The 26,657-nt window shown below is 37.9% G+C and overlaps 2 protein-coding genes across 6 annotated transcripts in view; one reads left to right on the top strand and one right to left on the bottom strand.

The window, feature by feature from the left end:
* LOC146472144 (transformation/transcription domain-associated protein-like) overlaps positions 1-7,341 on the bottom strand; it is a 155,352-nt gene extending 148,011 nt beyond the window's left edge. For all 5 annotated transcript variants that reach the window (XM_085119858.1, XM_085119859.1, XM_085119860.1 and 2 more), the window contains exons 1-7: positions 7,202-7,341; positions 4,646-4,764; positions 4,051-4,100; positions 3,794-3,869; positions 3,619-3,653; positions 1,279-1,350; positions 296-328 (exon numbers count right to left, since the gene is read on the bottom strand). In XM_085119858.1, the coding sequence (XP_084975984.1) occupies positions 296-328; positions 1,279-1,350; positions 3,619-3,653; positions 3,794-3,869; positions 4,051-4,100; positions 4,646-4,754 (375 nt within the window). In that variant the 5' untranslated portion in view covers positions 4,755-4,764; positions 7,202-7,341. The remainder of the gene's footprint in view (positions 1-295; positions 329-1,278; positions 1,351-3,618; positions 3,654-3,793; positions 3,870-4,050; positions 4,101-4,645; positions 4,765-7,201) is intronic.
* Positions 7,342-7,425: 84 nt separating this feature from the next.
* Positions 7,426-23,341, top strand: LOC146472143 (testis-expressed protein 10-like). Its single transcript, XM_085119892.1, has 14 exons — positions 7,426-7,661; positions 8,617-9,985; positions 10,415-10,556; positions 12,573-12,754; positions 15,273-15,450; positions 16,001-16,086; positions 17,157-17,232; positions 17,333-17,382; positions 19,583-19,650; positions 20,303-20,383; positions 21,097-21,155; positions 21,581-21,834; positions 22,384-22,508; positions 23,009-23,341. Exons 1-14 carry the CDS (start codon positions 7,473-7,475, stop codon positions 23,099-23,101), a joined length of 2,952 nt encoding a protein of 983 aa, XP_084976018.1. The 5' UTR covers positions 7,426-7,472; the 3' UTR covers positions 23,102-23,341.
* The last annotated feature ends 3,316 nt before the right edge of the window (positions 23,342-26,657 follow it).

Genomic DNA, 26,657 nt, shown 5'->3' with positions numbered 1-26,657 from the left:
ACTTGCTTATTTTTCTTCTTTTTCCCATGAACCTAGTTTAATGGCCTTAGCTCCCACGAGTCTCCTGTAGCTCAGTGGTAGAGCATCAGAACTAGTAAACGGAAGGCCTTAGGTTGACTCCTGATAGGAACACTTGGATTTTTTTTCCGAGTATGCCTGTGTCACTTACTGACAAATAAACCATTCTCATTTATTCACCAGACTTAACATAAATTATTCCATCTTATTTTATTCTATTGTACATCCAGTTTATTCATAAAGACATAGCAATAATAATTTATTATCCGCCACTTACCTCAAGCAGATAAAACATCAAAGAAAGTATGGACTAGAAAAGAAATAAAAAAATGATTGCATGTCAGTAAACCTTTAATGGTTTGTTCTGTCCCCTTTTTTAAGATAATCTACCCAGGCAAATAATAACCCTCAGACCTCACAAGTTCTTCTTAATATATCAAAGTTTTTAATACACACTGTTGAAATCTGTGCCAAGAGGCAGGGTGACAACTGCAGTTAAATCAAAGTACACAATAATGACAAACAACAGCAGAATGGGCAATATAGTACTTTGACTGGATCAAACAGATTTACATTGGTGTACAAGATACAGGCAAGGAGGGTATAAGAGAATAGGATCAATCCAAAACAAGGGAGCACGACAAAATAAGGAGAATTTGTGGGAGCATTTGAAAATAAATATAAACAGAACAATGAATGTGTCTGTAGTAGGGATATACAGAATGGTAAATCTGAGACTTTGCGAGACTACTAGACTACTACTACTTTAAAATCCGAGACTGTTTCCATACATGTAATTTTCAGTCAAGCCCGACACTTTACCTACAAAAAATCTGAGCCCAAGACTCTAAGAAATTCTCAGCGCTGGAGAATTTTCAAGTCGATGGTACCAAAAAGAAAGGCCGTCATGAATTCTTCATGTGTTCTTCAGAAATAGACTAGAACCTTTCTTTTCTTGCTCGACAATTTGCAAGACTTCGAAACTCAAATATTCAAAATTTGAGACTTAGAGATTGTCCAAATTCTAGCAAGCATGAGATTGTGAGATACTAAGTTTAAATTGCGAGAATTTGAGACTTGGTTAATATTTTTTAAGACTCCTTGTTTTCAATAAAACATTCTATACTCCTAATAGAAACAGTGTGCAATGGGTTTGTGAAAAGGAATCACAGATGGGATATTCTCGAGAACAATGAATGTGTCTGTAGTATACATTCAGATTCTCTAACTTGTTGTTGTGTATTTATTTAATGTGCTTACCTGGAAATGAGGTCTCAGGTGTTCATTGGTTGGAATACGATGGAGAATCTCAAGCAAGAGCTTCCTCAGTTGCTTTGACGAGAAAGAAGAAAATGCAATTAAATACACATGACCAGAGCACTGTGGAATGTTGCACAAAATGTCTTGTTGGAGGTTAACTACTGACATCAGACATGCAGCCCATCACTGATTTAACATCAAACATTAGCAGCTATGTCCTGACATTAAATGCAACTGCCTTCTGGTTTCCCTTGTCAGCAAGTTCATATCATAATTGCATTCGATGTAGAAAGAACGCAATTGTAACGGTGCAGTTCCAGAAAATATCCATACCCCCTCCCCCCCCCCCCCCCCACGGAAGGTTCGTTTTTTATTTTAACCTCCCAACCCCTCGGAATTTCCATCCCAGAGGGTTTATGATGACCCCCCCACCCCTCCGGAATTTCCTGGTTTTTAAAACCCTCTTCCCTGAACCCCTTGGAAGTTCAAAATCCATTTAGACTATGAAAATTGACGACTCACACTATTACGATCAATTTTTTTTATTATTGGAGCAACGTCGACTACTCTAGTTCAGCTGTTTACAACACTTCGCTATTTTACTTGTTTATCCTATTGCTAAAACTATATCCGGAAAAAATTGGAAAAAAACTCTAAAATGGTTGATTCTTTATGTCAATAAAACACGGCTTAATTCTTTGTTGTTGCGTAGTTTATGTTTATAACTTTCCCGGGCGCTTAAGAAATTATCTCTTTTACGTTACAACTTTTCTTTTTCACCTAAAATTGACGGCCTTTGCAAATTCCATTTTCGTAATGACCTCCGCAGAAAAAAACGTTAAGCTATTACCACAAAAAAACCGCTATGAATATAAGTTGCACATTGAATATACGATGCTGGATTTTAATTTATCAAGTAGAATTTAAAGAACTTTGAAAATCCAGTCGAAAACTGGCTGCATGCACAAGAATTGAAAGCCACCTTTGTGAACAGTTTCAAAAGGTTCCCCTTTAAAAATTTCAAAATTAATTAGTCTGGATTCACGTCTCGGCACTAATGCTAAATAGTTATCTCTGTACTGAGTTCGTGAATGAAATGAATTTCAGAAAGAAAAGAAGTTTGTGTTCTCAACGTTTTATGTCAGGTTTTTATCAAATAAACGTCACTGTTTCACGTCCAACAGAATTCAATCTTGAGCAAAATTTGCATGCATCGGGAAAGTTTTGCGTTCAGTGCCGCGGGATCAAATTTCAACTGCAATGTTCATCAATATTCACTGGATGGAAATATCTCTGTAGAATCTTTTCCCTTTCTTCCAGAAATCTTTTTTGTGAAAGATTGTATTGAAGAAATTACATGTTTTGTGGCCGTGGTAAAATAATTTTCCATGGGAAATAAATTCATCAAACACGACAGCGCTCAGCACTCCTGTTGTACATTTGGTTGTGTCAGAAATAGATTTCAACCGCAAACTAGCCTGTGAATCTACGAAAAGGCCATGCTCATCAAAATAGTTGCTTTGTTCAGAAACCTTTTAATCTCCTCATTTGATGCTACAATACGAGTAAAGAGGACTTTTGTTTATTTAAAAACTCGAACTTCAAACGATTGTGCAGTCACAGCCATGCACGACATGATATGAGGCTGATTGATCGTGCTGCAAAGTTGAACTTCAAAGAAAAATACCTGTCACGCGTTACTTTCGCTTATCAGAAGAATTACCCAGACAACACTTCTACCAAAATGACTTTTTCCAGAATGATTCATCGTTTCCGCTGCTTTTGTGTTGGATTATAATTATTTTTCCGCAGTGGCGACTGAAAATTCTTCTTAGCCAACTTTGTGCCTCGCTTATGTTTTTTTCGTGAATTTACGTACCCTCTGGAGAAATTCTTCATAGGAACACCCACCCCCCTCCCCCTGACCTTCTGTGGGGGGGTATGAACATTTTCTAGAACTGCAAAATACAGATTGGAGTCAAGATTGTATGGAACAGTCAATCAATCAACAAATGGATGGAACTTGGGATGCATGCATTGTATCTGGCACCCCCCGCAGATTTTGCAGGCGTGGATGGCATCATCACCAACTTGGCAAAGGAGAGAGAGCCTGGGATCGAGATCATCAAACACACTCTGTCTAATGTTACATCAACTGTTAACAATTATGGATACTGCAAAATAAAACTGGCTATTTTCTTAATGGTCATGATCCTAGATAATTTTATGCATCCAAGCTAATATAACTCCAATGAGCTCTTTGTACTCGTATTTCAAGAAAAGAAGACCCCCTTTCAAGTCTTGTACTGCAGACACAGCAAAATAATTTTATTAAGATACCTGTGCTGGAACTTCAGCAACAAACTGTGGTTCCCCTTGAAAACAAACAAAAATATTAATAAAATACATTAGAAATTTTCAATCAATACTTACAGCTTCAAATCATGCATGCAAAAAAAGTCACAGATTTAAAACAATTTTTAATAGAGACTTTGGTTGATGGAGCAGATTTTACCTTCCTTTAGATACTTTAAAAATCTTGGTATTGAGTGTTCCAAGAATGCGGTGTAACTGGATGACTGCACAATACTCTGTAAATTGAAATGCATTCAATGACAATAATTAATTTAAATAACTAAATTAAAAGATGTCATTAATTAAAACACAAAAAGACAAACAGATTGGTCAAAAGACACATGTCAAGTTCTTTTTGAAAAATTTGTGCATGCTTGTTACCTAATTACAAATTACAAGTTAAATAGCTCAGCAAACCTCAAAGTTTTCACTGATTTCTTGGGCAGCTTTTAACTTTTTCTCTTCAGCTGTTAAGAAAATGAACATGAAGAAGTCACTTACCAAAATTTTCCTTCAATAATAAACTGCATGTGCCCCTGATGTGTTACAACTTCACAATGGGGGTTGTGAAAATACCGATCACAGGTCTGAAAACGCACTTGTCGACAGAAAATGTGTACTATTGTAACACCATGCACACAGCACTTTCTGCACATGCCTGAAACCATCCAACACAAAATGAGTCATTTCATACAGGGAAGTCCATTGCAGTTGTGTGTACCAAAAAATTTTGAGACCATTTGCAGTGAGACCTTATTACTACAAGATAATACTCAATAATAGGCATCCATCTGCCTTGGAAGACAATGGTGTGCACCATGGAAGTCCACTCATTCATGTTGAGAGAACAGCGTCAGGAATGGCTCAGCAATCTGATCTTAGCATGACAGTCTCTGCCAGAGTTGTTACACACGAAGTGTGACGACAGGTTGGAATTCCGGTTCTACTCAGTAATATTAGAATTTAAACAGAATCTCCTTGGAGAAGTGGAGATACTGGCTGCTGTACTTACACATGGTTGCCTCTGTCAAGATGTTAGTATATGTGGTAAACATCTTCACGATGTTTGTTGGCCCAGCCTCCTGGGGAGATGTAACAGAAGCAGGGCTCGCAGAAGCCATCCTGAGCTATCTGAGATAAACAAATTTAAAACAAGCATGTTTGTGTTATAAACAGAGGTTAAACAGACAAATCTAGACTTTTGACAGTGTTTTCTATTTCATTACCACAAGCGAAAAAAAAACTGACATACCAGGCATCAAAAGATTTTAACAATCTTAATCCAGAAATTCAGGGAACTGAATCAATTTTATTGTTTAAAAAGAAAGTGCAGCTTTTATCATAGTATTTTGTTAATATCCAATTATTACCTTTTTAAATTATAATTTTATTTATAGTAACGGTTAGCTATTTTATCCTTTTATCTTATATCATTGTAATAGCAATGTCTGTAAATTTTATTTAATATTTTTTTCTTATCTATTTATTCATTTCATACAGGGCAGTTCTGAAAACCACTTTTGTGAGAACGCACCCTTTTTAAAGATTATTATTATTATTATTATAATCATTATTATTATTATTATTATTATTATTACTATTATTATCACAGGGCAAAAAACTTCCGCTCGTCCACCCGTCCGAGACGAGTACTCTCGTATCTCGGACGAGTGGATTTCCAAAAGCACTTGTCCTATGGGACGAGTAGAGTTTGCCTATAAAAAGATGTTCTTTTCTACTGAGGTCTGAGTTCCCAAACATTTTGGACTTTGTAAACTAGCCTGAGTTTCGCAAAGTTTGGTTTCTTTTCACTGCAACTTACCCATTTTCGCTTATGTTTTCCGAGAATATCTGGTTCTGTTGTTTCAGTAAAGACTGGGATCCACATACCATATACGGAAATGACGACCTCTTTGAGACAAGGCTTCATTAACACTTATTAAACGAGGCGATTACCATTGTGGCAAGTTATGTGATCATTAAAGAAGTAATAAAACCTTTTAATGTCTTAGCTGTCAGTCTAATAGTGTAATTTAAAAGACGTGAAACACTCCAAGCCATTCTGCTATATAAAAGGCGCTGATGCTTTGAAAATGTGACATAACCCACCTAAAAAGCGGGCGAAATAAAATCAGATCACATGCTACATTTTCATTGTCAGTGTACAAGATGTCGGCTAATCTGCTTGACCTATGGAAAAATCGAGAGTAAAAGAAAACCTGACTCCAGCAAAGAGGAACATCCTAAGAGTGAGAAAGCGAAAAAACATGAAGAAAGTTGAATTCGAAAATTCCAACCAACATGGAAAAAAGAATTTCCCTGAGTTAAATTTGACGCGGAGAAGAATGAAATGTTCTGCATTGTGTTCCGTAAGTATCTGACAGTAGCCGATAAAGCGAGCCGGCTTTATGTCGGCATCAGTGGATCGTCCACCACTGGTTTTCGCCGTGATTCTCTTGTGAGTCACTAGAAGAGCCATTCTCATTACTTTTGTTTTCAACGAACTAAAAGTGAAGAAAAACGAAAGCAGGCGCTGCTACAGCGAATAGGCACGAACAACCCCCAACGTAAATGCTAACCATTAAGCTAACCGGGGAGCCACTTAAGCTAACCTGAGTGCTATTTAGGCTAACCGGAGTGTTTTTTAGGCCAACCTGAGTGCCTCGCACATCTGCCTCGCAGATTGTCAAGACCCAATCTATTGATGGTTTGGTTGTGACGTCATGGCGGCCATGTTGGTGGACAGGAACAATTAAGATTTTTTCTCTCGGGGAGTTAACTATCATTTTGAGGCAAAGTATGTGAGCAGATTTTCTTTTGTTTTCTCCACCAGCACGGTGGCAATGCCAACCACCTATTTTATGAATGGATTTCATTTAAGATTGTAAGAATCAACCATGTACATTGAAAAAAAGCACAAATAAAAGATTATTAACGTCACGCTGCATTATTGATTACATTTTGCAACACAGGGGCTTCATTATCACTTTATTATTTGATGCATTATTATTAGATAACTTAAATATCTTGTTGAGTTTTGATTCTTGGGTTATCCATGCTCCTGTCAATCAACCATACTGTTGGCAAACACACGTATGTCCTTCTCGGTCATAGAAAACTCTGAAATTTTAAGTTCATTCTCGCTTTTGGCTATATAGTTCAGCAAAACTTTTATTTGTGTTTATTTGTGCTTGTGTTGTGATACGATTTTGGCAAAAGAATGATTAATAAGAGCGTGAAAGGTGAAGAATAAGTTAACCATTGAATTTTAACTTCGTTTAATATTTGCGCACTTTGTACGAGCAGTTAATCTTCTTTCTGGGAGCTTATCTCGATTTATTTGAACGTAAAAATATAAACTCAAACGACCTATAATAACGAATGCGAAGTTATTAACAAGTCAAACAGGTTCAAGATTTTCCATTCCGGAATGTGCAGATCGACAAGCAAGCGAGCCCCGTCCCGCGCAAATCAAAAGCTATTTTGATAAGGAGAGCTTTGAATAGCCACTAAATTGATTCTACTTAACAAAACAAATAAAAAAAAGAAAAAACAAGCAAGTTTTTACCTTAGTCAAGGCCGAATGGTCGAGCAACGAAGGCTTTTATCCAAGAGCTTGAAAGTATGCATTCCTCGCCTCCATCTTTGTTCCCGCTTCAACTACTTTGGTGAGATTTACATGACGCAGTCATTTCATGGAGACCATCAAAATTGAGGGTCTTGTCATGCGCTTGCTCTTTGAAGACATCCGCTGTCTGATATTTCGCAGGCGTTCCAGCATGTGAGTGAAAGAGCCAAGTGGTGTTTACCGCGAAGTTTTGGCATTTTCTTTGTACAAAATGGGAAAAAACAAAAGAAAGAGAAAACTCAAGGAGCAGGACTTTAAGAAGGTGAAATTAAAAGTTGGAAAGAAGTTACAACCTGCTCAGAATGCGACGGAGACTTCGTTCAAATCCAGAGCGATCTTCATACCAACTCAGCTGAATAAAGACTTGGAGCCTACCAATCAAAGAAATCAAACTCTGAAGGTAGCAAAATTAGCTAAACTGAAAGGATATGTAAAGGGCTAGGGCAATGTTGTGTTCTATTATTTTTATTTGCGCAAGCTCTCGGAATCTGTGCAAATTAAATTTTAATATAAAATTATTCAATGTAAACCTGTAATGCAAAAGCCATGGGGCTTTCCAAATTTTGGCCGCGTCCCTCCCCCCAAGGATGACAAGTTTTTGTTGAAGGGGTATAGGATTTTTTCTTCAAAGGAGCTGCCAAAAGTTGGACCATCCAGATTTAATTTTTCAAAGGCGCCACCAAGAATTCAACCCCTCTGATTTTTTTCTTCAAAGCCGGTGTTGACAAAAATTTGAATTGAGCTATCAGATTCCTGCCATCCTTAGGGTGGTGTGGTTAACAAATGGAATGTTCCCATGTTCACTGGCAGTGCAGATCAGTTTTAATTAAATCATAACTTGAAAGTTCATATAGCATGAAGCTTTATAAATGTCATCCCCCGATCAACTTGTATAATGCAATATTTCTTCACCTATTTTCATTACTTTATAAGATTTTGAGGAGAAAGAGAGAAAGATAAAGGGTGGAAAGATAAAAATATTAATTTAATTAAAGGCCAAATGGTAAAATTTGAGACTGTGTTCAAGGTGGTGGCACAGGCATTTTTTCTGTGACCAAAAGGCTTTCTTTGCCTTGTAAATTGACATCAAGACTGTGGGACAGCTTCACACACAAAAAATGACAGGGAGTCCTCAGAAATTTGACTAAAATTTTGACCATGTAATGGCCTTACTTTTAAATCATTTGATTATAACTTATATATCAAATATAAGCTTCCCTCCCAGTCCGTCCTCCCAGTAACTCCATAGCATTAATTTTACTTTGTTTTTTATATGCACAATATGCACAATTATCTTTCTAAAGTAGCCAACTACTTGCATCTAATGCTGAACATGCTTATTATTTGTCATATAGGATTTACTTGCTCAAGTTGGCCATTACAGTGTGACAACGAGACAGGAGGCACTTGTTGGCCTGAAAGATCTCTTCCAATGCCATCAGAATCTACTGCAAGAAAACCTAGGAATTGTTATCAAGAAGGTTGCTGAGAAAATGACAGACAGTGAGCCATCAGTGAGGCAGTCACTTCTTTTGTTTCTTTGCTTTATTTTCCCAATGGTACCACAAGAAAGGATGGCTCCATTTTCGTCACTGATTATAGCTCATTTGAGTTGTGCCATGACACACATTTATGATGACATTCAGCATGATTCTCTGACCTTTCTCGAACTCTGTCTCCGTTACTTTCCAAATTTAATGGTGACGAGTTCCTCTCAGTTGATTCACAACTTTGTAGGTATGATTTCGCATCAGAGCACTTCACATGTGAAGAAGTCAACAGGATTACAACTTAAAGCAGGAAAAGGACTTTCAGTGAACCCAAAAGGAAAGCTTTCTTCTCTCAGATCACGTTTAAAAGTTCTTCAGCAGATGCTGGCATTTTTGAAAGCTCTGGAATCTTCATCAAAACCTTGGCAAGAAGAAGGCACTTTCCCTTCAGTGAGCAATGTTGTATCAGTTACCAAACCCATCATCCAGTTTAACAAGCTCCAACCAACACAAGTTCAGGTGTTGCAACATTCCGTTGATGAACCAAAATTAATGCCCTTCATGTTTGAAAACAGCTCATCATCAGCAAGCACAGACAATGAGTCTAACATTTTTACTGATGAGAAGAAAATGAAGGACTTTGCGGAGGTTATTGTGCCATTATTACTGGAATGTTGGATTGAGTGTAACCCTGCGCAAATGACGACTGGTCTTCCTGATGGCGTCATGTCATCTTCAGCCACTGATGTGATGCTTGCCATAGCAGAAATTCTCAAAGTCATCTTCAAAGCAGAACAGAGAAACCAAAAGATTTGTAGTTTCTCTGAACAAAGCTCCGAGTTAAAGTGCTTACAAGAAATACACTTGAAAGATTTCAACCAACACTTCATGAGTTACTTTCCATTTACAGCAAGTCACGTTCCATCTGTTAAAAAAGGGAAGCGGAAACTTGGAAAATCCCCTCATCATTCTGAAGAAGAGAAAAATGGTTCTTCTGTGTTAGCACTGAACCTAACAATCTGCGAAATTATGCTCCAGTTTGTAAGAAATGATGAGACTTTCCCAAAGAATTTTGGCCCTTCATTTGAGAAACTGGAAGAGTTTGTTGTTGAATCTTTGGAGCTAAAGGCCAAAGGTGGAACCAAGGCTCAGCTGTTACAGACAGAACATGTGGAGAGTTTAGTCACATTCGGATATAAGATTATTGTCCATCAATGCTCTTGGGGACAACAAGGTAAGAAAGTACATTAGAAGGAACGAAGAATAATACTATTAAAAGTACTGGTAACTATGCAGTTCATAGAGGATATGCTGTTATTGCCAAAAGGTTTCTAAAGTGAAGTAATAATAATTGAGTACAGTCAAACCCTGCCAAACCGGGCTTTATGGACACCCACTGCTTCCTGTAGATGACACTAGCTGCTTCCTACAACCATCTATGAAAAAAGACATCCCATGAAAAACATTGTATCTTAGTTTTATGACCACTTCACTTCATTTTACCTACGATTTGAATTGGGTACCGTAAGATACAACACTCACTCCTTTTGGGTTGAGAAGAGGATAGTTGGCAAACACCAGCTAAAAGGTGATAATTAAAGTGTCTTCCACAAATAAATACCTAAAAAGATAATTATTTATTTTTTCCTTTCTTTTTTCTCAGCGCAAAACCCTGGTATGATAAAGGAACTGTTGCACGCAGCATTTGATTTGTACCAGTCAAGCCATACGATGTCAGGAACCAAGAGGGTGCTGATGTTGTTTTTTGCCGATCTTGTTTTCTCTGCAGATCCTAATGTGTCAAGGTAAGTAACACGTTATGTTTTAATTACCCCCACCTACCTGTAGGTGTATCGTAAACTGCTGCTTATAAGCCCTGGGCTTATACAACCTTGTAAGAGATTTTGGAGGGGCTTATATCCAAGAGGGCTTATAACCGAGGTGAAAAAAAACTGTTTCAAAACGAGCTAATATAATAGCAGTGTTGATCGAAACACATTTCTCATTTACTGGTTTTTAATTAAGCAGTTAAAATGTGAATATTTGCAACAAAATTAAAACTAACAGCGCGAACGAAACTAGGGGGCTTATAATCGGATGTATTTTATGGTTAACAGGTAGATGGGCCTTTAACAGGGAGGCCTTATACATGTAAGCGGCAGTTTACGGTATATGTGAAGGGGTTAAAGGCCTAACCCGCGAGCAAGCTCTCAGGCTCCTTCTCACCTCCACCCACCCCCGTCCCCTGGGAGCTTGCTTGCAAACCATAAAAGACTTTACCCATATGAGAAGGTACAAATAGTAAAGGTCCCATCCACACTTAGAGAGGTACACCTCTGCTTTTATGGAAGAGGAAAAAGTCTCAATTACTTATAATAAAGAGGCTAACATGCAGTGGACATCTAGGAGATAACATGCCCCACCCACAACACTATGCCATAAGGTCCCACTATTATATGGGGGGTAAAAGTGCCATCCACATTTAGAGCATTAAACCTCTGCTTGTGTAGAAGTAGCTAAATATTAATAATGGACATCTTGGGGACAAATGCCCCATCCACAATACAAGATCATCCCAACCACATGAGAATCAAACCTCTGCTTGTTTATAAGTCCCAGATACTTGAACGGGCTATTTAGTGGACATCAGGTTGGGATAAATGCCTCACCCACAATAGTAGATCATAAGGTCCCACCATTATATGGTGGGTGTAAAGGCCTCACACTCTTAGGGAATTAAAGCCACCCCATATTGAATATGTAAAGTCCCCAGCTACTTGGGCAACGACCTTAAGTGGATGAAGTCTGTAAAGTTTCCACCAATAAGTAGGGGATATGTGCCCCAAGATTCAGGCCCCACCCCACCCCACCAAGGCACACACGGTATGGGAGAGGTATGGGTTCCAGGATGAACTAAAAGTCCCAGGGAGATGAGCAGATGAAGATTCCACCCACATGTTTGGAGTAATTAAGGTCCAAGTCACTTAAACTCGTAACTTAAAAACGAGCAAGGCTGATTTCACGGTCAGGAAAGTATATTTTCCAATATTTCAAAAGGCACAGCCTTTCTTCTTCAGGGTATGTTTGAGACTGACCCTGTCACAAGAGATGTTACAATTTTTTGCCTTTGGAAAAATAATATACTTCCCTGACCGTGAAATCAGCCTTGCTCTTTTTTAGATTATTTGTTCTACAAGTTTTTGCTGATTAGATCCTTTACTACAGGATCCGATGTTTTTATTTTGTCATGGCGGTCCTCGCAAACACAGTTAATTACTGGTTTTTACTAAACTCATTATACCACATGTATACCTGCCAACTCTCACACCAACTCTCACGCCTGCGGATTGAAAACTTCGATCTCACGCCGGCTCACACTTGTGGGCCAATTTCTCACGCCTGATTAAAAAATGTGAGTTGTTGCCGTCTTGCTTGAGACAACTTCCAAAAATATGTTAACTCAGACCCACGTAAGGAACGAAAACCATGTGTAAAATGAATAAATGACAATACCTTCCTCGCGATCTCTGATTTTTGAAGGTGAAAAGTACTGGGAGCGAGCTCCCGTTTATACGCGTCCTAAAACTTCGGACGTTTTCGGAAGACTTCAGACGTCTTCGGAATACTTCGGACTTGTTCGGAAGACTTTGGACTTCTTCGGGAATCTTCAGAAATGATCGTGTTGGCTTCAAAAATCCCAGCACTCCCAGGATAAAAATCTCACGCCTATATCTCAGAAAAAGTTGGCAGGCATACACATGTAGGAGTATAAGGTAAAGTATTTTAAACTGCATTGACTCTGATATGTTCTTCCATAATAGACATGAAGTGGTGCATGGATTAGTAGAGAGGTGGTTACAAGGTTTGCCAAGTTTGCTGGTGCAGTTGAAAGACAACAACCCTGGCATGACTGAACTTGTTCTTGGCATCTTGAAGAAAGCTGTGATTCAAAGTGCTCTGAAACCAGATGGAAACTTCGCTTCTCACCTGGTCACATTTTTCTGTAAGTACCTTGAAATATTGTGAGCTATGAACCTTGAAGTTAATGGGAAATAATAGAGGGGTTAAGAATGACGTTTACGGCAAACGGCTAACGTGAGATATGACCACTTGACCGTGTTGATCCTATATTTGCCGCTCGCTGTTTTCAGTTTCTCTGTCAAATCGAGTAGTTTTGCGTTAACATCAAAGGCCAGAATTAGTTTGCACTATTCTCATCTTTGTGCTCTTTATTTCAGAAAAACATAAACGCGAATCTTACGTTTGCCGTTTGCCGTAAACACGATTCTTAATCTCTCTATTAATATACAAACTGCAAGTGGGTTAATATTTAATAATTGATAATAATTATCAACAATTAATTCTTAGTTAATAATTAATTAATATAATTAATTATCGATTAATAATAGTTGTTGGTTAAATTCCATCATAAGTGAATTACTTTGCCTTACCAGCCATCATGTAGGAAAAAGTTAGTTGAATGTGTATTTTGATGTTTTGAGCAATTAGTGCTAATTAAGGTTACCGTGTACCTTCTTAACCCTATATCAAATTAAAGCTTATAGAACTGGGTATTCAAATATTTCATTGCTTTTCCAAGAAAATAAATTTCCAGGTTTTTCGTAAAGTCGGAACTTGAAGGTCCTGGTCATCGTTCAAGAGTTCCAACTCAATGTGATTTTTATATTTTGGTTGTTTGTTTTTTTTCTCCAGGTCAGGATCGCAAAAGCTTAAAAAACTTGTCGGGGAATTCCTTAATTCGATTTCGTTCAAAAGTTACAAAACATTTTCAAAACTGCGAGAAAACTATGCGAAGTGAATGCACGGAAATGGCTTTCAAGGAAAGAATTTTTAGAATTATCGAATTCCCCGACACACTTTTGTTGGTTATATATTTTTCTAGCATCTGGCCAAATTTTACTGAAATCAGCCAAATCGTTGTTGAGTTGTAACTCTTGAAAGTGTCCCCTACAAGCGAAAATTAAAATTTGAGAAAACAGCGCTTGAAAAAAAATTCTCGCTACACAAACAAGTACCGCCCCCTAACGCCTTTATGGAAAATTAGCCAACCATTTTGAAAGCTAGTTTTTCTTCCGGTCACCTCCTGTGAAAATTTTCTCGCTGTTTTGCATGTACTCGCGTTCCAGAGTAATCAACTCCTTCACCATTGTTGGATATCTGCAGTATTTGTTGTACGCGCACGTCGATTTTGTAATCTGCAATGATGATGGGAAAAACAAAATGGGGACTGAAGCCGACCTCATTAAGCAAAGCTGTTGGGCTGATGTTTAAACGGAACCATTTTAAAGAGCTTACTCCGTTTAACGCTTTGGAAATTACCGTAATACAGTAAGTCTTTGTGAAAACGCTATAAGTGAAAGCGGCGGCTTTACCTTTACAAGTTTATATCTTATAGCAACAGGCGACGTGAGAAAAGATCAAGACATAGGACATGATTCTTAGCGTTATTTTTCAATTGCCTTTTTGTTTTGTTTCCGCTTGCCCAGACTTGTAAGTTTTACGCACCCGAACACAAGTGATCTGATAACGTTCAGCCACAAATAAAAGAAGGAATTAGTCGATTAGCTCATGAAGCGCGATTCACGGACTCGCGAATTGAAACATTTACAAGCGCGTCTCCAAATATTCGCTTCGCTGGAAGATTTTAAGACCTTTACCTACTTTAAAATGTAGCTTAAAGCTTTTGTGTTCTTTTATGTCAGTGTCGTACTCGAACAAACGCAAGTTCTTCCACTAAATACAGGATATCCGAAGTGCGAGAACATGAGGGATTCAAGACTATAGAAAGACCGTTCGCGCAAATATTGCAATGGGTGGTTACACTGGCAGCAATACGCTGTCAATCAAAGTAAAATTTAACTTCCGGTGGAAATCGCTTACGTCCCAATTACTCGGCAAATACTCACTCTTCTTCGAAAATTCTTTTTTTGTTTGTAAAAACTTGCTGGGAAGTTTATTTTTATCTAAAAAAAATGAAAATCCAAAAATTTTCTCTCTGAGGGTGCACGGTAATTTTAAAATAGACAAGAAATTAGCTTATTACTAATTTTCTTTGAAACTTAAGTGACTAAGACAAAATTGGAACTGCAATTGATGCTTTCAAGACTTCATTTATTTTCTTTACATTTTGTAGTGTTCCATTTGAGTTGTTTCAGTTTTTAGCAAATATTTATACTTAAGGTTAATTCTTTGTATTGAATCCTTTTGTTCAAAAAAGAAAGAAAGAACCAAGTTTGTAAATGATAACTAGTCTCTGTGCCAAATGGAGCAATGTCAACTTCAAAACAAAAATTAATAGTTGTTTAGTAATACAATAAATTTTTATATTTAATATTTAATATTTATAATTATATATAGTTTTGCTTAAAACCCTCCAATTGCTGATCTTTCTATAACTTTCCACCCAATTTACACGAGCAAAAGCTTGACATTTTGAGTCTTTGCTTTGAGAGGTTCAATTGTATTACTAATAAAACATTTTTATTATTAATTCTTTCCAGCCAAGAGCAATGGCCCCTTTAGGAGTCTGAGTGAAGCTACTCAGAGATCAGCGATAGAGCTGCTGTTTCGCCTTCCATCAATGGATGATAAATTGTTGCAAGTCATAGTGAGCTGTTGTCAAGATGGTCGAGTTAATGCGTCTGTTGTTCAGTACATCCTCCAAGTTCTCCATTACAGGTTGCTACTAATAATAAAAAGCCAATTATTACAATAAAATTGTGAAGAAGAGACTACACTGTAGCCCCTACAAAAATAAGTCTGTGACCAAACATCCTTCTGATAACATGCCGAATTAATGTACATGTATGCCCATGGACTATAAGGGTACATGTACAGCTGTAGGTTATTTTAAGCTGCTTTAGGCTGTGTAAGCACAGCACTTGGATCATTTTATTCTGTTTTAAGCTGTCCAACCATTTTGGAAAATATTCAAAATTCCCGTTAGTGAGAAGCTCTTTCCCCCCAGAAAAAACCCTCTCCAAAGAAGCTTCAGTGTCCTTTGAATGTGTGACTGAGCCCTGAGCTTGTGTTTGGAATGTTGTAAACAAGGAGAGACATCAAGGCTCATCAATAACCTCTAACATTACCATGAAAACTATGAACCAAACATGTATGGAAGGGCTATCTTTAAGGCTATTGCACTACTGCAATTACTAGTAATAATGATGAGCTATTGTGCTAAATAAATATGATGATAACCTTTCATGATAAACTGTTTCCTTTGTAGGTCACCATGTTACCCAGGATTTTTGTCTGTTCCAGTAGCATTTTCTCTTCCATTGTACCTTAGTGCTTTATTCAGCATAGCAATAGGTAAGATCGTTCTAGAGTTGACAGTCAACTTGCAAACAAAGTAGTGATACTCTTAGTCTCTTATACTACAATGTAGGTATCCCATCCAGTCAGAACTAGTGATACTCTTAGTCACTTGGCTTGCCAGTTGGGTCCTTTTGCCCAGTTGCCAAGAGTCCATTTGTTTTATAATGGTAATTGAACTAAGTGGAGTGCAATTTTGTCTGAAATCATATGGCTTTGCATGATTTCAAAATCTAACAAGTGCACAGCACAAGTTTGATTTCAAATCACAAGACGTAGTATGATTTAAGACCAAAATCGCACAACACAAAGTTCAATTAATTACTACTTTGTTACTACCATTTTGAAACCACATAGTCTTTTTTAATATTAATAGTCATTTTCTTTCTTTATTCATTCATTGATTCATTTTCATTTTGATGGGCTGAAAAAAGGGATGCAATGTACAGCAAAAAATAGTTCGATTTATACCCGGTAAATAAATTGCACTGTTTAGAGCCAATCAGAATGCAAGGATCACCAGTGATTTCAAAATGGGTGTAATAAATAGTGTTTTTGTCAGCATCTCTTCCTAACGGTTGTTCCAGAGGTGTGCACATATTGGGGGCACTCCTTTGACAGAGAGGCAGTCGACTTGACAGAAAGGACAGAAAGGGCTGGCCTTTTGTATGGGGACAGGTTCTCTGATATGTATAAAAGTTATCTTGAGTTCACCCTGCCAGCTATTAAAGTTGCAGGTTGTGCAATGCGTTAGCCATGCATTACTTTGTAGTTGATTTCATCATTGATTTGTAATTTTCTATTCAGGTTCCCATTTTAGACACATCCTTTTGTTTGGGGGTTTGATGGGAAAAGAGCTTTTAGTTATTTCTTTGTTTTCATTTTCACTCTTACTACTCGGAAATAAATCTCTCTACATGCTAAACAAAATGGTGTGTTTGTGTTCTGGTATCGCGGTTGCCAGTAGATATTTCAGGGCATTTGTAAATTAATGCAAATTTTGTGTTTGCGAATTTCACATCTTTCTTTTTTTTTTCTGTTATTCCTCTTGGATAACAATATTGCAGGATTTTCTAGACACGAGTTGACTGAGTATCAGGATGCGGTGAAACAGGAGAAGACATATAAGTTTACTGAGTTCAAGTATGTTTCAATTGTCTCATTTTGCTTGAATAACAAACTGACATGGAAATAAAAATTATTAAAGATAATAAAATAGTCTTCTTTTGTTCCTTATTGATAGGAAATGCAGTTTTATCATCCTGGAAGAAACTGCCCAGGTAAAAATCAAAAGTATTTATAACTGCATATTCAGTTGGTAAAGTGGCACTATAAGTTGTTGTTGTTGTTGTTGTTGTTGTTGTATGAATTGGATGAATTTTTGTTTGTCTTTATTTCTTTCCAATAGGCCTTTTGCAACAGTTGATCACATGACCAAAAATTGGCAAACTTGCAGCTGCAGCTATATGAATTGCAGAAATGCAAAGAGCATATTTTAGTTAGCTAGAACACCAATTTCCAGACCAATAACCTTTAAGGCTGAGATTTCAGGACGATTTGAATGTTGGAAAAATTGTAAGGTTTTGTATGGGAGCGAGAAAGGCTTGCCATCCAGTCACGTTTTCCGCAGTTAATCGCACAAAAAGGAGCAAAAAGGAGCTGGTATATAATATAACTACACAGAAAGAAAGAGGGTGACAAACTTAGCTGGAATATACATTTTCAGACCAATAAAATGAAAGCAAAAGATTTTGTGCTAGTTTAAAAATTGGAAAAATTTACAAGGATTTGTATAGAAAAACACTGAAGCGTGACTGGATGGCAAGCTGGTTTTTTCTCACACGAATCCTTCAAAATTTGAGCTTCCATAAAAATTTCCCCTGAGAAGATATAAGCCTGACAATTCGCATGTCAGTTTATTTTTATATGCTCTTTCCATTTTTGATAAAAATCAGTTGCTAAAAATAGGTAAATCACTGTGTTTAAGAAATGTAGGTCACGTGATCAACTGTCGCAAAAGGCCTATTTATTCTGATTAGTGTCTGGAGAGAGCCCAGCTTTGTGCCTAAGCATTCCCTCTTGCGTTGTTGATTTGCAATGTAACAAGCACCATATATCATTATTACTAGATAGGAGAAAGATTCTCGCAGTTATCTACACAATCAGACTGTTGCGAAAAAACCTGAAAAAAGTTAGTAGATCACTACACCGGCATCGTAGAGGTCATGGGTTCAAATCCCGTTCAAGCGTGAATGTTTTTTCAGGTTTTTTCGCAACAGTAGGGTTGCGTAGATAACTAATCTTTCATCCGCAGTGTGTACGCGTATACATGCTTCATAATCATAATTTCTGTCCATTCAAAGCCTAAAGCAGAGACTGTTTGATTGTATGAAGTGAGTGCTGTTTGGTGATGTCACTATTTGGACATAGAATCCAGACGTAAAAGAGGAGGAATACCTTAGTGATCAGGCTGGAGAGAGCTTCTGTTCAGAATCGAAGAGCTCAGTGCATAACCAACCTATGTCGCATTTCGGATCGCTTCTTGCTGTTTTAGCTCAGACTAACTGTAGTTTTTGCATGTGGCCTTGAATTCCTTCAGGAAACGTTGCTCCAATGTCTTATCCGCTTCTTTGCACTTCATTTGCAACAAAAACTTATGTTCATGGGCAAAGTCTCTGTTTTATCACAAGCAAACATTCGAGGAACTTTTCCAGAAGAAATTCAAGGCCACATGCAAAAAACAAAAAAACAAAAAAACTCCGGTGAATCTGAACTAATAGGGAACTTAAGCAACGACGATGGCAACGACAACGAAAACGTCACTTGAAAATACATCTTTACTTCATTTGTGCTACTTTCGCGAATATTTCAACTCGCTCAACTTTTACAAAAGTGGCGAACTATCCAGGAACCAAATTGGTAGGAGTGGCGTACAAGTTAAGAAAGAAAATGAAAAATTCACCGTCGTGTGCTCACGTTCTCTACAAAACCTTAAATGTGGTCATTTCACGTTGTTGTTTTGCAGTGGACGGCAAGGAAATGTACCAGAATGTAAAACGCACGTGCAGAGCGATTCTTTTTGCTCATTAAACCAATTGTTTTACGCGCGTTGTCGTTGTGGTTGCCGTCGCCGTCGTCGTTGCTTAAGCTCCCTAATAACAACAATTAGCGATCTGAAATGCGACGTAGGTAAGTTATTTATTTATTCTTACTTTAAAATATCTTAAAACTCTAACTTATGTATCTGAAGACATGTACATAGCCTGTACCACGGCTCCAAAGGAAAGATGGTATGCAAAGAATAAACACTCAACTGTGTGTGAAAAAAACTGTTGAGAGCACAACACCAACAGTATTTCTGCTGCACATACTGCCATGATCTACACTCCCTATAAGGTTAGTGTATGGAAAAATGCTTTCAATGTCATTAAAAATGAGAGAATTTAATTGTCGGTATTTCGTTTTGTTTATGTATTGGTTGAGCAAAGTGCAGCCGAGTCATCTACACGACAACAAGGTGGTACACTCAAGTTTTGGGAGGACCATCAAAAGAAATTGCAGGTATTCGTATACTGCAGTTAGGTAAAGCTTAATAGCAAGACGCGGGTAAATTGAAAACGCGAGCTTCTTCGGTGAACTTGAGAAAAACGCTGTTCTAAACTGCACAAAACGTTTAACGCAACTATCACAACGCTAGGGTTTAAATACAGTCATTGCAAAGCTTGAGAACCAATTCGACTTAAGACACAAATGAACAGGTACAAGGTTTACAAAACCAAGCTTATTAAATCTTTATACGATCAGGCATTACAGAGCAACTCATCGATTCAACGTCACATTCATTGCAGCTTAAACAAAATTTACACTACACCAAGATGACTTTGTGTCCGTTTTTTGTTTCTTTAGGCAAATGTTGAGAGTTTTCCGAACATTTTAGTGAGCGTTTTCTCCCAGAACAACAAGAAAATCAAGAAAATATTGCATTGTTCGTGGACGAAACTTTCCATGCCAAGAGAACGGGCAACGGGTAATCCCGAGCGGGCAAGACAGCTCCATCTTGCCCGCTTGGGCAGCCAATCACAGCACAGGATTTGACTCATCTTGCCTGCTTAAGGATGCAGTCATATAATTAACAGTGAATAACCGATACTGCACACTAAAGTGTCTAAAATTATATGTATTTCATAGTAAAATGTGAATTAATCTTTATTAGACTGTTTGCCAGTGCTACAGGCAAAGTAGCCAGTCCAAGCTTCTCCTGCAGTACATGGGTTCCGCGATGGAAACGTTTCTGGTGAGATTCCTGCAATAAAAATACTTTAAAAAAATGAATAAGTAAATAAATGAGTGAATACTTCAGTAAGCTAACACTTCATCTTTAATGTTACATTACTAATCTTACTGGAACAGTGAGAGTGGAGGAAACAGATAATAAATAATAAAACATGCTAAGGAAAATATTTCCGGAATGTGGCCATCAGGAACAACAGGATTCTAATAGGTTTCAGGGGGTTCGTTCACCGGGATCCCTAGAGACATATCAAGGCACAAGTATAAAACTAGGTTGGCCTCTAGATCTACAGTTTGCGTTCCTTCTGCGAGAACAAATTATGGCCAATTTAATATTCGCTTTAAGGGAGCTGTTCTCAGTGTGGAATAATGTTGAAGGATCCTTTTAAAAAGAGCCTTAGTCTCTACAATCTCAAGCATTCCTTAAAAAACATTTCCTCCTTTTTTTCTCATCATTTTATTTGGGGGTCTTTTGTGTGTGCTTGAGTTTTATTTTTTGTACTTGTGCCTCCCCGTTTCGACTACTTTTGACATTCATACATAGTTATTATCTTGCCTCCTAACTAGATTAGCTTATTAGTTATTTTCTAGGTAGTATTATACCTTGTATAAGTAGTGTTTACAGTTATTTCGTCTGTATTCCAGTGTCGGTGGTATAAAGATAAAATTTGTTGTTGTTGTTTTCAAGATCCGTTCAGTTATATTTTATTCTTACAGGAAGACTTCAAAGTTCTACCTTTGCCTGCAGTGCACAGCCTTTTGTGCATAGTAAACTGGTAAGTGCCAAAGCCTAAAACTCTCTTAAGGATTCAATGGGATTTTAACCATGTTCTCCCCTTTAGTGATGGATGCGACATGCGTTCCAAACTATATTCCACTGATATGATTGCTGTTTACAAACCCTCTGTTTTCTCATAAGATCGTCGAGCGTGCAGGAAAAATTGAAACCGCTGAAGTTAAGATGACTGTGGAAAGCTGAGCAGATCATAGAGTAATTTGATGTAATGTAAACATGGAAAGCGGTAAGCGTGGTCGCAGGTTAGGCACGCAATTAACAATTGTTGAGCATTGAATGATCGATTGCAGCGATCATATGGACACCAATTACTTGACTACCAAACCCTTTCTTTTAATGTTAGTTGTTACTGTTTTTAACAATTATCAATGATGATGTTGTTGTTGTTGTTGTTGTTGTTTACAGCTTGTTGGAATTAGCTTCAACCTCGGAATCTACAGCCAGCAGTCACCGTTTATCAGCTCAAGTACAGTCAAACCTCGCCAAACTGTCGCTCGTTTGTTTAAAACACTGCACAACTCTTGAATCGTACGCCGAAGATCTAGCCAGTGGTGCATTGGATGTGAAGAGGCACTTGTTTGACGCAGTTGTAGAGTTGCTTCTCGCCTCGTCGGCAATCCTCACGGATATGCTATCGTCTTTGCTAAACATTCTTTCAGGTAAAATAGTCCTTGGAGCAAATCGTCGTTTACTTGCGGGTTAATATTTTTTTGGGGGACTAATAGCATAAGAATAATTTTTATAAGCGCCATTACCCACCAGGTCCCAGTTATTCAAGAGGGGATAAGTTTATCCAATAAAATGTATAGTTGAAGTGCATTTTATTTTTATTACATAGACCGGAGTGTCTTACTGGAAAATATACCACTCGTAAATTCACACGAAGCTACATCCGGGACCCCAGTGGCGTATTTTCCATAGCCTCACTAGTGAGGATATTGATGACGCCATTTCCCGCTTCTTCACGGTTGTTTGTGCAAACAGTCGATGAAACATAGCGAACGATAGATTTGTCTATATAATAAAAAGGAAATTACACGGTGGCTTAAAGGTATGAATTTTATTTTCTCGTGTTAAAAACAATATTTCACTCAATCGCTGCGCTCGTTTGTAAAATATTGTTTTTACCACTCGGAAATATAATTCATATCTTCGCGGCGCCGTGTAATATCCTCTCTTTATAAGCCATCTTTACTTTCTTGTTGTAGACAACCCACTGGAGTCTTTAAGGCAGGACTGTGCCGTTATACTCACCAAGGTTTTCTGTTGTCAAGTGAGAAAGATTCTGCTTCAGTCGCCAGACGTTGTGCGGCTTGTTGTGTCTCGCATCTTGGTAAGTTAGTCGCTGCAAGAAAATTCTCGATGAACTGGACAGGGTGACGATGTAACGCTTTCTTATACTATCATGGATAGTAAAAGGCTTCTAAACTAGGTTTTTTTCAGCTACTTAGGACACAACAAAAACCTATGTTGGCCTGTGACAACATGCTGTTTTGGTGATGGTGTTGCGCTGTTTTGTTTTTTTGTTTGTTTGTTTTTTTATCACAGCTTTGGCCACTGCTTCAATTGCTGGTCGATAGTAAGCTATCTGCATTTTTTCTCGAACTTCATAACCTCCATATGACAGTAGGAACACAAATTAAGGAAACATTTGCCTCCATGTCACCAAAATGCACAAAATCTCTCTCGGCCAATCAAAGTGGACTTTACTTTTACATTGTCCAATCGTAGTAAACCGCGCGTCAGACAATGGCGGGAAATTATGAGTCTGTTGCAAATTACGAAACAGCAACTTTTCTGTGACTGAATATTTTCTCTTTTTTCATTTTTCAGTGCCCAGAGGATCCATTATCTTGTCAGAAGCAATGTTTCGCTGATCTTCAATATCAGTTTTCCTTGTTTAAAGTTGAAGCTGGCATAAGTTGATAACCGTCACATGTCACATGGTCAAGGGATTTGGTTGAATCTTCATAATCACTCGATTTTCCATTTAGAAAGTACATGAGTACTTTCGACCTCGCAGACGTCATGTTTATTGTAAAATGCGCAAAAGTTTGGCCAGAATTCGATGTAAGAACCTTAATTGGTTATGTAAAACATAGAAACAAAAAGGTTAAAACAAAGCAGAAAATGAAAACAAATAAAATAAATAAGAATTTCAGTAGCTTCCACAGAGTGGCTCTTTCATCCGCTGTTTTCAGGTGGAATTGGAATTTGGGGATGTTGGTTTTTTGTTGAGGGAGGGAAAACGTGGTACCCGGAGAAAAACCCTCGGAGTAGGGACGAGAACCAACAACAAACTCAACCCACATATGGCGTGAACACCGGGAATAGCACCCGGGCCACAGTGGTGGGAGGTGAGTGGTCCCCGCTCCCCAAACAAATAACTGCAAAACAAAACAGAGAAAAACCTGTGAGAATCGCACACCGAACACAAACGTTCGACCACACCAAATTCTCCTACTTTATTATACTTGTACCTCAGAAATTCCGGGCAGACATAGCAACGCGGAGATTACGGTTTTCGCCATTAACGTAGAGGTTTTTCTTTTGTTTTTTGGTTCTCTCTGAGTTATAAGAAAGGGATATAAGTTTTTGTTTTACGCTCGTGTAAGGCGTACCATTTTGGTAAATTTTAACATCCAAACCGATACCCGCGGGACATTATAAATGACCCGCGAGACGTCGTTAGTATGCGTTCTCCTTCGTCGAACGTAATTACAAAACAAAATGTAGACGAAGAGAGAATCAGGATTAATTCGTGTTGATTTTAACAAGTCGTGTGGGTTTAAAGGATCAACTCATGAGCGATTTCAGTTTGTGTTCTCAAACTCATTAATAATTCATCAAGAGAAAACAAAGAAAATCAAAGTTAAGAAAATCAAATTAATTATCATAAGTCTATATTGTAATTCTAATATAAGATAGCTATTTTTTAAAAGTGAGGAAGCCTGACTTCATAAGCCACGTGGTTTCTTTCAGGTTTTCTCGCCATTTATTTTCTTTCATCAATTTTCATCATTTTTTTTTCCATCTGTAATTGTTGTATATGGCAAAATAAAATACCGTGACCGTGGTTTGGATATGTGATCCTACTTACCATAAACTTTTGCCAACTTTAGCCTTGAATTTCTCCAAGAATTATTGATCATTTGAGAAGCCATATCAAACACTCGAAAGTGTGTTTCATCAGATATCCAAACACCTCGAGGTCGTTTAAAAAAAACTCGGCTGCGCCTCGTTTTGTCAACCTACTTCTCAGTGTTTGGATATCTGATGAGACACACCTTCTCGTGTTTGATATATTACTTGAAAAACCAGTTGTTCCGGTGAGTAATCAAAAGCAATGACAATGGCAACGACTACACCGCAAAACAATAGGTTTAACGAGGGAAAACAATCGCTCTGCCCTTGCGTTTTAAATTTTAAAACATTTCTTTGCCGTCCTCTACAAAGCAACAGCTTGAAATGACCAAATTCAAGGTTTTTTGGAGAACGTGAGCACACGACGGTGAATTTTTCATTCCCTTTGTTAAGTGGAACGCCACGCCTACAAATTTGGTTCCTGGGTAGTTCGCGGTGTTTGCACATGTTGAACGAGTTGAAATAATCGCGAAATAGCACAAATAAAATGAGATTATATTTTCAAGTGATGTTGCCGTCACCGTTTTGGTTTCTTAAAATCCTTAGTGTGATGAAGCAAATAGTACAGTAATATCCCGAAAATTTCGGTAAACACGAGAGAAGAGGAATACCTCAGAAGGTTTTCCTTCAGTTTTCCGATAAATTTCCACTGTGAAGGCCCGTTCCTAGCAAGTGATTTTCCACCGGAACAACCCGTTTTCCCAAACAAATGAAGTTAGCCCTTGTGACATGAAAATTTTAAATCTACCATTCGGCTCTAAAAAACAATATAATCTTTCACCCCGAATCACTTAAGTTTAAAGTTTCCTCAGGTGTGAAATTCAATGGAAATTGTTATCACCGACGATGGATTTCGCTTTTTGTTTTTGTTTTTTTTTTTTTTCTTTCAAAAAACACCGTGTTTCTTGCCCCGTTTATTATTCCCAGAACGACGAATTTTAGTGCAAAAAAAGTCTTAAAATGTAGATCGGCTTTGTCATGTTTTCAATAGTGTTTACACCTGTTTCTAAATCTGCTTGTTTGAACAAAATCTTTTGCATATTTATAAGCTGGTTGCAAAAATAACACCGTTGGTGAAACTTTTTCCAGTTGCTAAAGTCAATGCTGGTTTCCATGACTGGCAATCGATCACCAACAGTCCGCATAGAGTGAATAAATTGACGTTTCTCACGGATCCAAACTTTTAGGTAAATGGGAGGCCCGCTGTCGAACGCTTGACGTCTTCTCTTCGTGAAAAGAAATATCCTGGCGCCTCGCTCGGCCCTACGAGCCACGGTTTTGGTCTAAAAAAAAAATACGGAACTTAAAGTGCCCCTAACCCTTCAATTTGTTATCTTTTGGTAGATTTCCATATCTGTGAAGAACTCATTTTCGAAATATTGAATTATTTTTTTTTTTACGAGCACTAAAAGTTACTGAAATTTTTAAATTTTTGCGCGCTTTAAGCCCCGCTGGACAAATTTTTGTCTCGTGGGCTCATTAGGAACGAGCCAATGAGAAGCGTCTGATATTTGACACTTTCTTAGCTGTGACGTAAGAAAAGGACACCAGAAGGATTCAGAAGGAATTTTATGCATGCTGATTCCTTTCTCTACATTTCGAGAGTTGCTGCACCCAAAACCCACACATTTTTCAACCATTTTCTCTGTTTACAATTGAAGCATTAACGCGAATCTTCGAATATTTTTGCACGATGTCCTTTTCTTACGTCACGCTCAACATTTGGCCGAGTGGGGGACTAATGCGAACGATAGGTGAAAGTATCGACAAGACTGCCTTCACTTCTAGCGCTCGTAAAAAAAAAAAAGGATTTAATATTTCTCAAAATTTTTTTCGAAAATGAGTTCTTGAAAGATATGGAAATCTACCAAAAGAAAACAAATTGAAGGGTTAGGGGCACTTTAAGCAGCGACGACGGCAACGGCAACGAAAACGTAACTTTAAAATATAACATTATTTTATTTGTGCTACTTCGCGATTTCTTCAACTCGTTCAACTTCTACACAAAAAACTACCCAGGAACCAAATTGGTAGGAGTGCCGTTCAAGTTAAGAAAGGGAATGAAAAATTCACGGTCGTGTGCTCACGTTCTCTACAAAATCTTGGATTTTGGTCATTTACATTTATAAAGGCAAAGAAATTACTAAAATGTAAATCGTACATGCAGAGCGATTGTTTTTGCTAATTAAACCTATTGTTTTGCGGCGTGGTCGTTTCCGTCGCCGTCGTCGACGTCGTCGGTTGCTTAAGCCGGTGCTTTAGTTCCCTAAACAAGGGGAGTGCCCCCCCCCCCCCCACCCCGTTAGATCCATCACTGTCTGAAGTGCAACATCGTAGG

Source organism: Pavona decussata, unplaced genomic scaffold, assembly GCF_977016875.1.
Source record: "Pavona decussata unplaced genomic scaffold, jaPavDecu1.1 SCAFFOLD_101, whole genome shotgun sequence".
In the NCBI taxonomy this organism is placed as follows: domain Eukaryota; kingdom Metazoa; phylum Cnidaria; class Anthozoa; order Scleractinia; family Agariciidae; genus Pavona; species Pavona decussata.
This window is presented reverse-complemented; position numbering and strand designations above follow the sequence as displayed.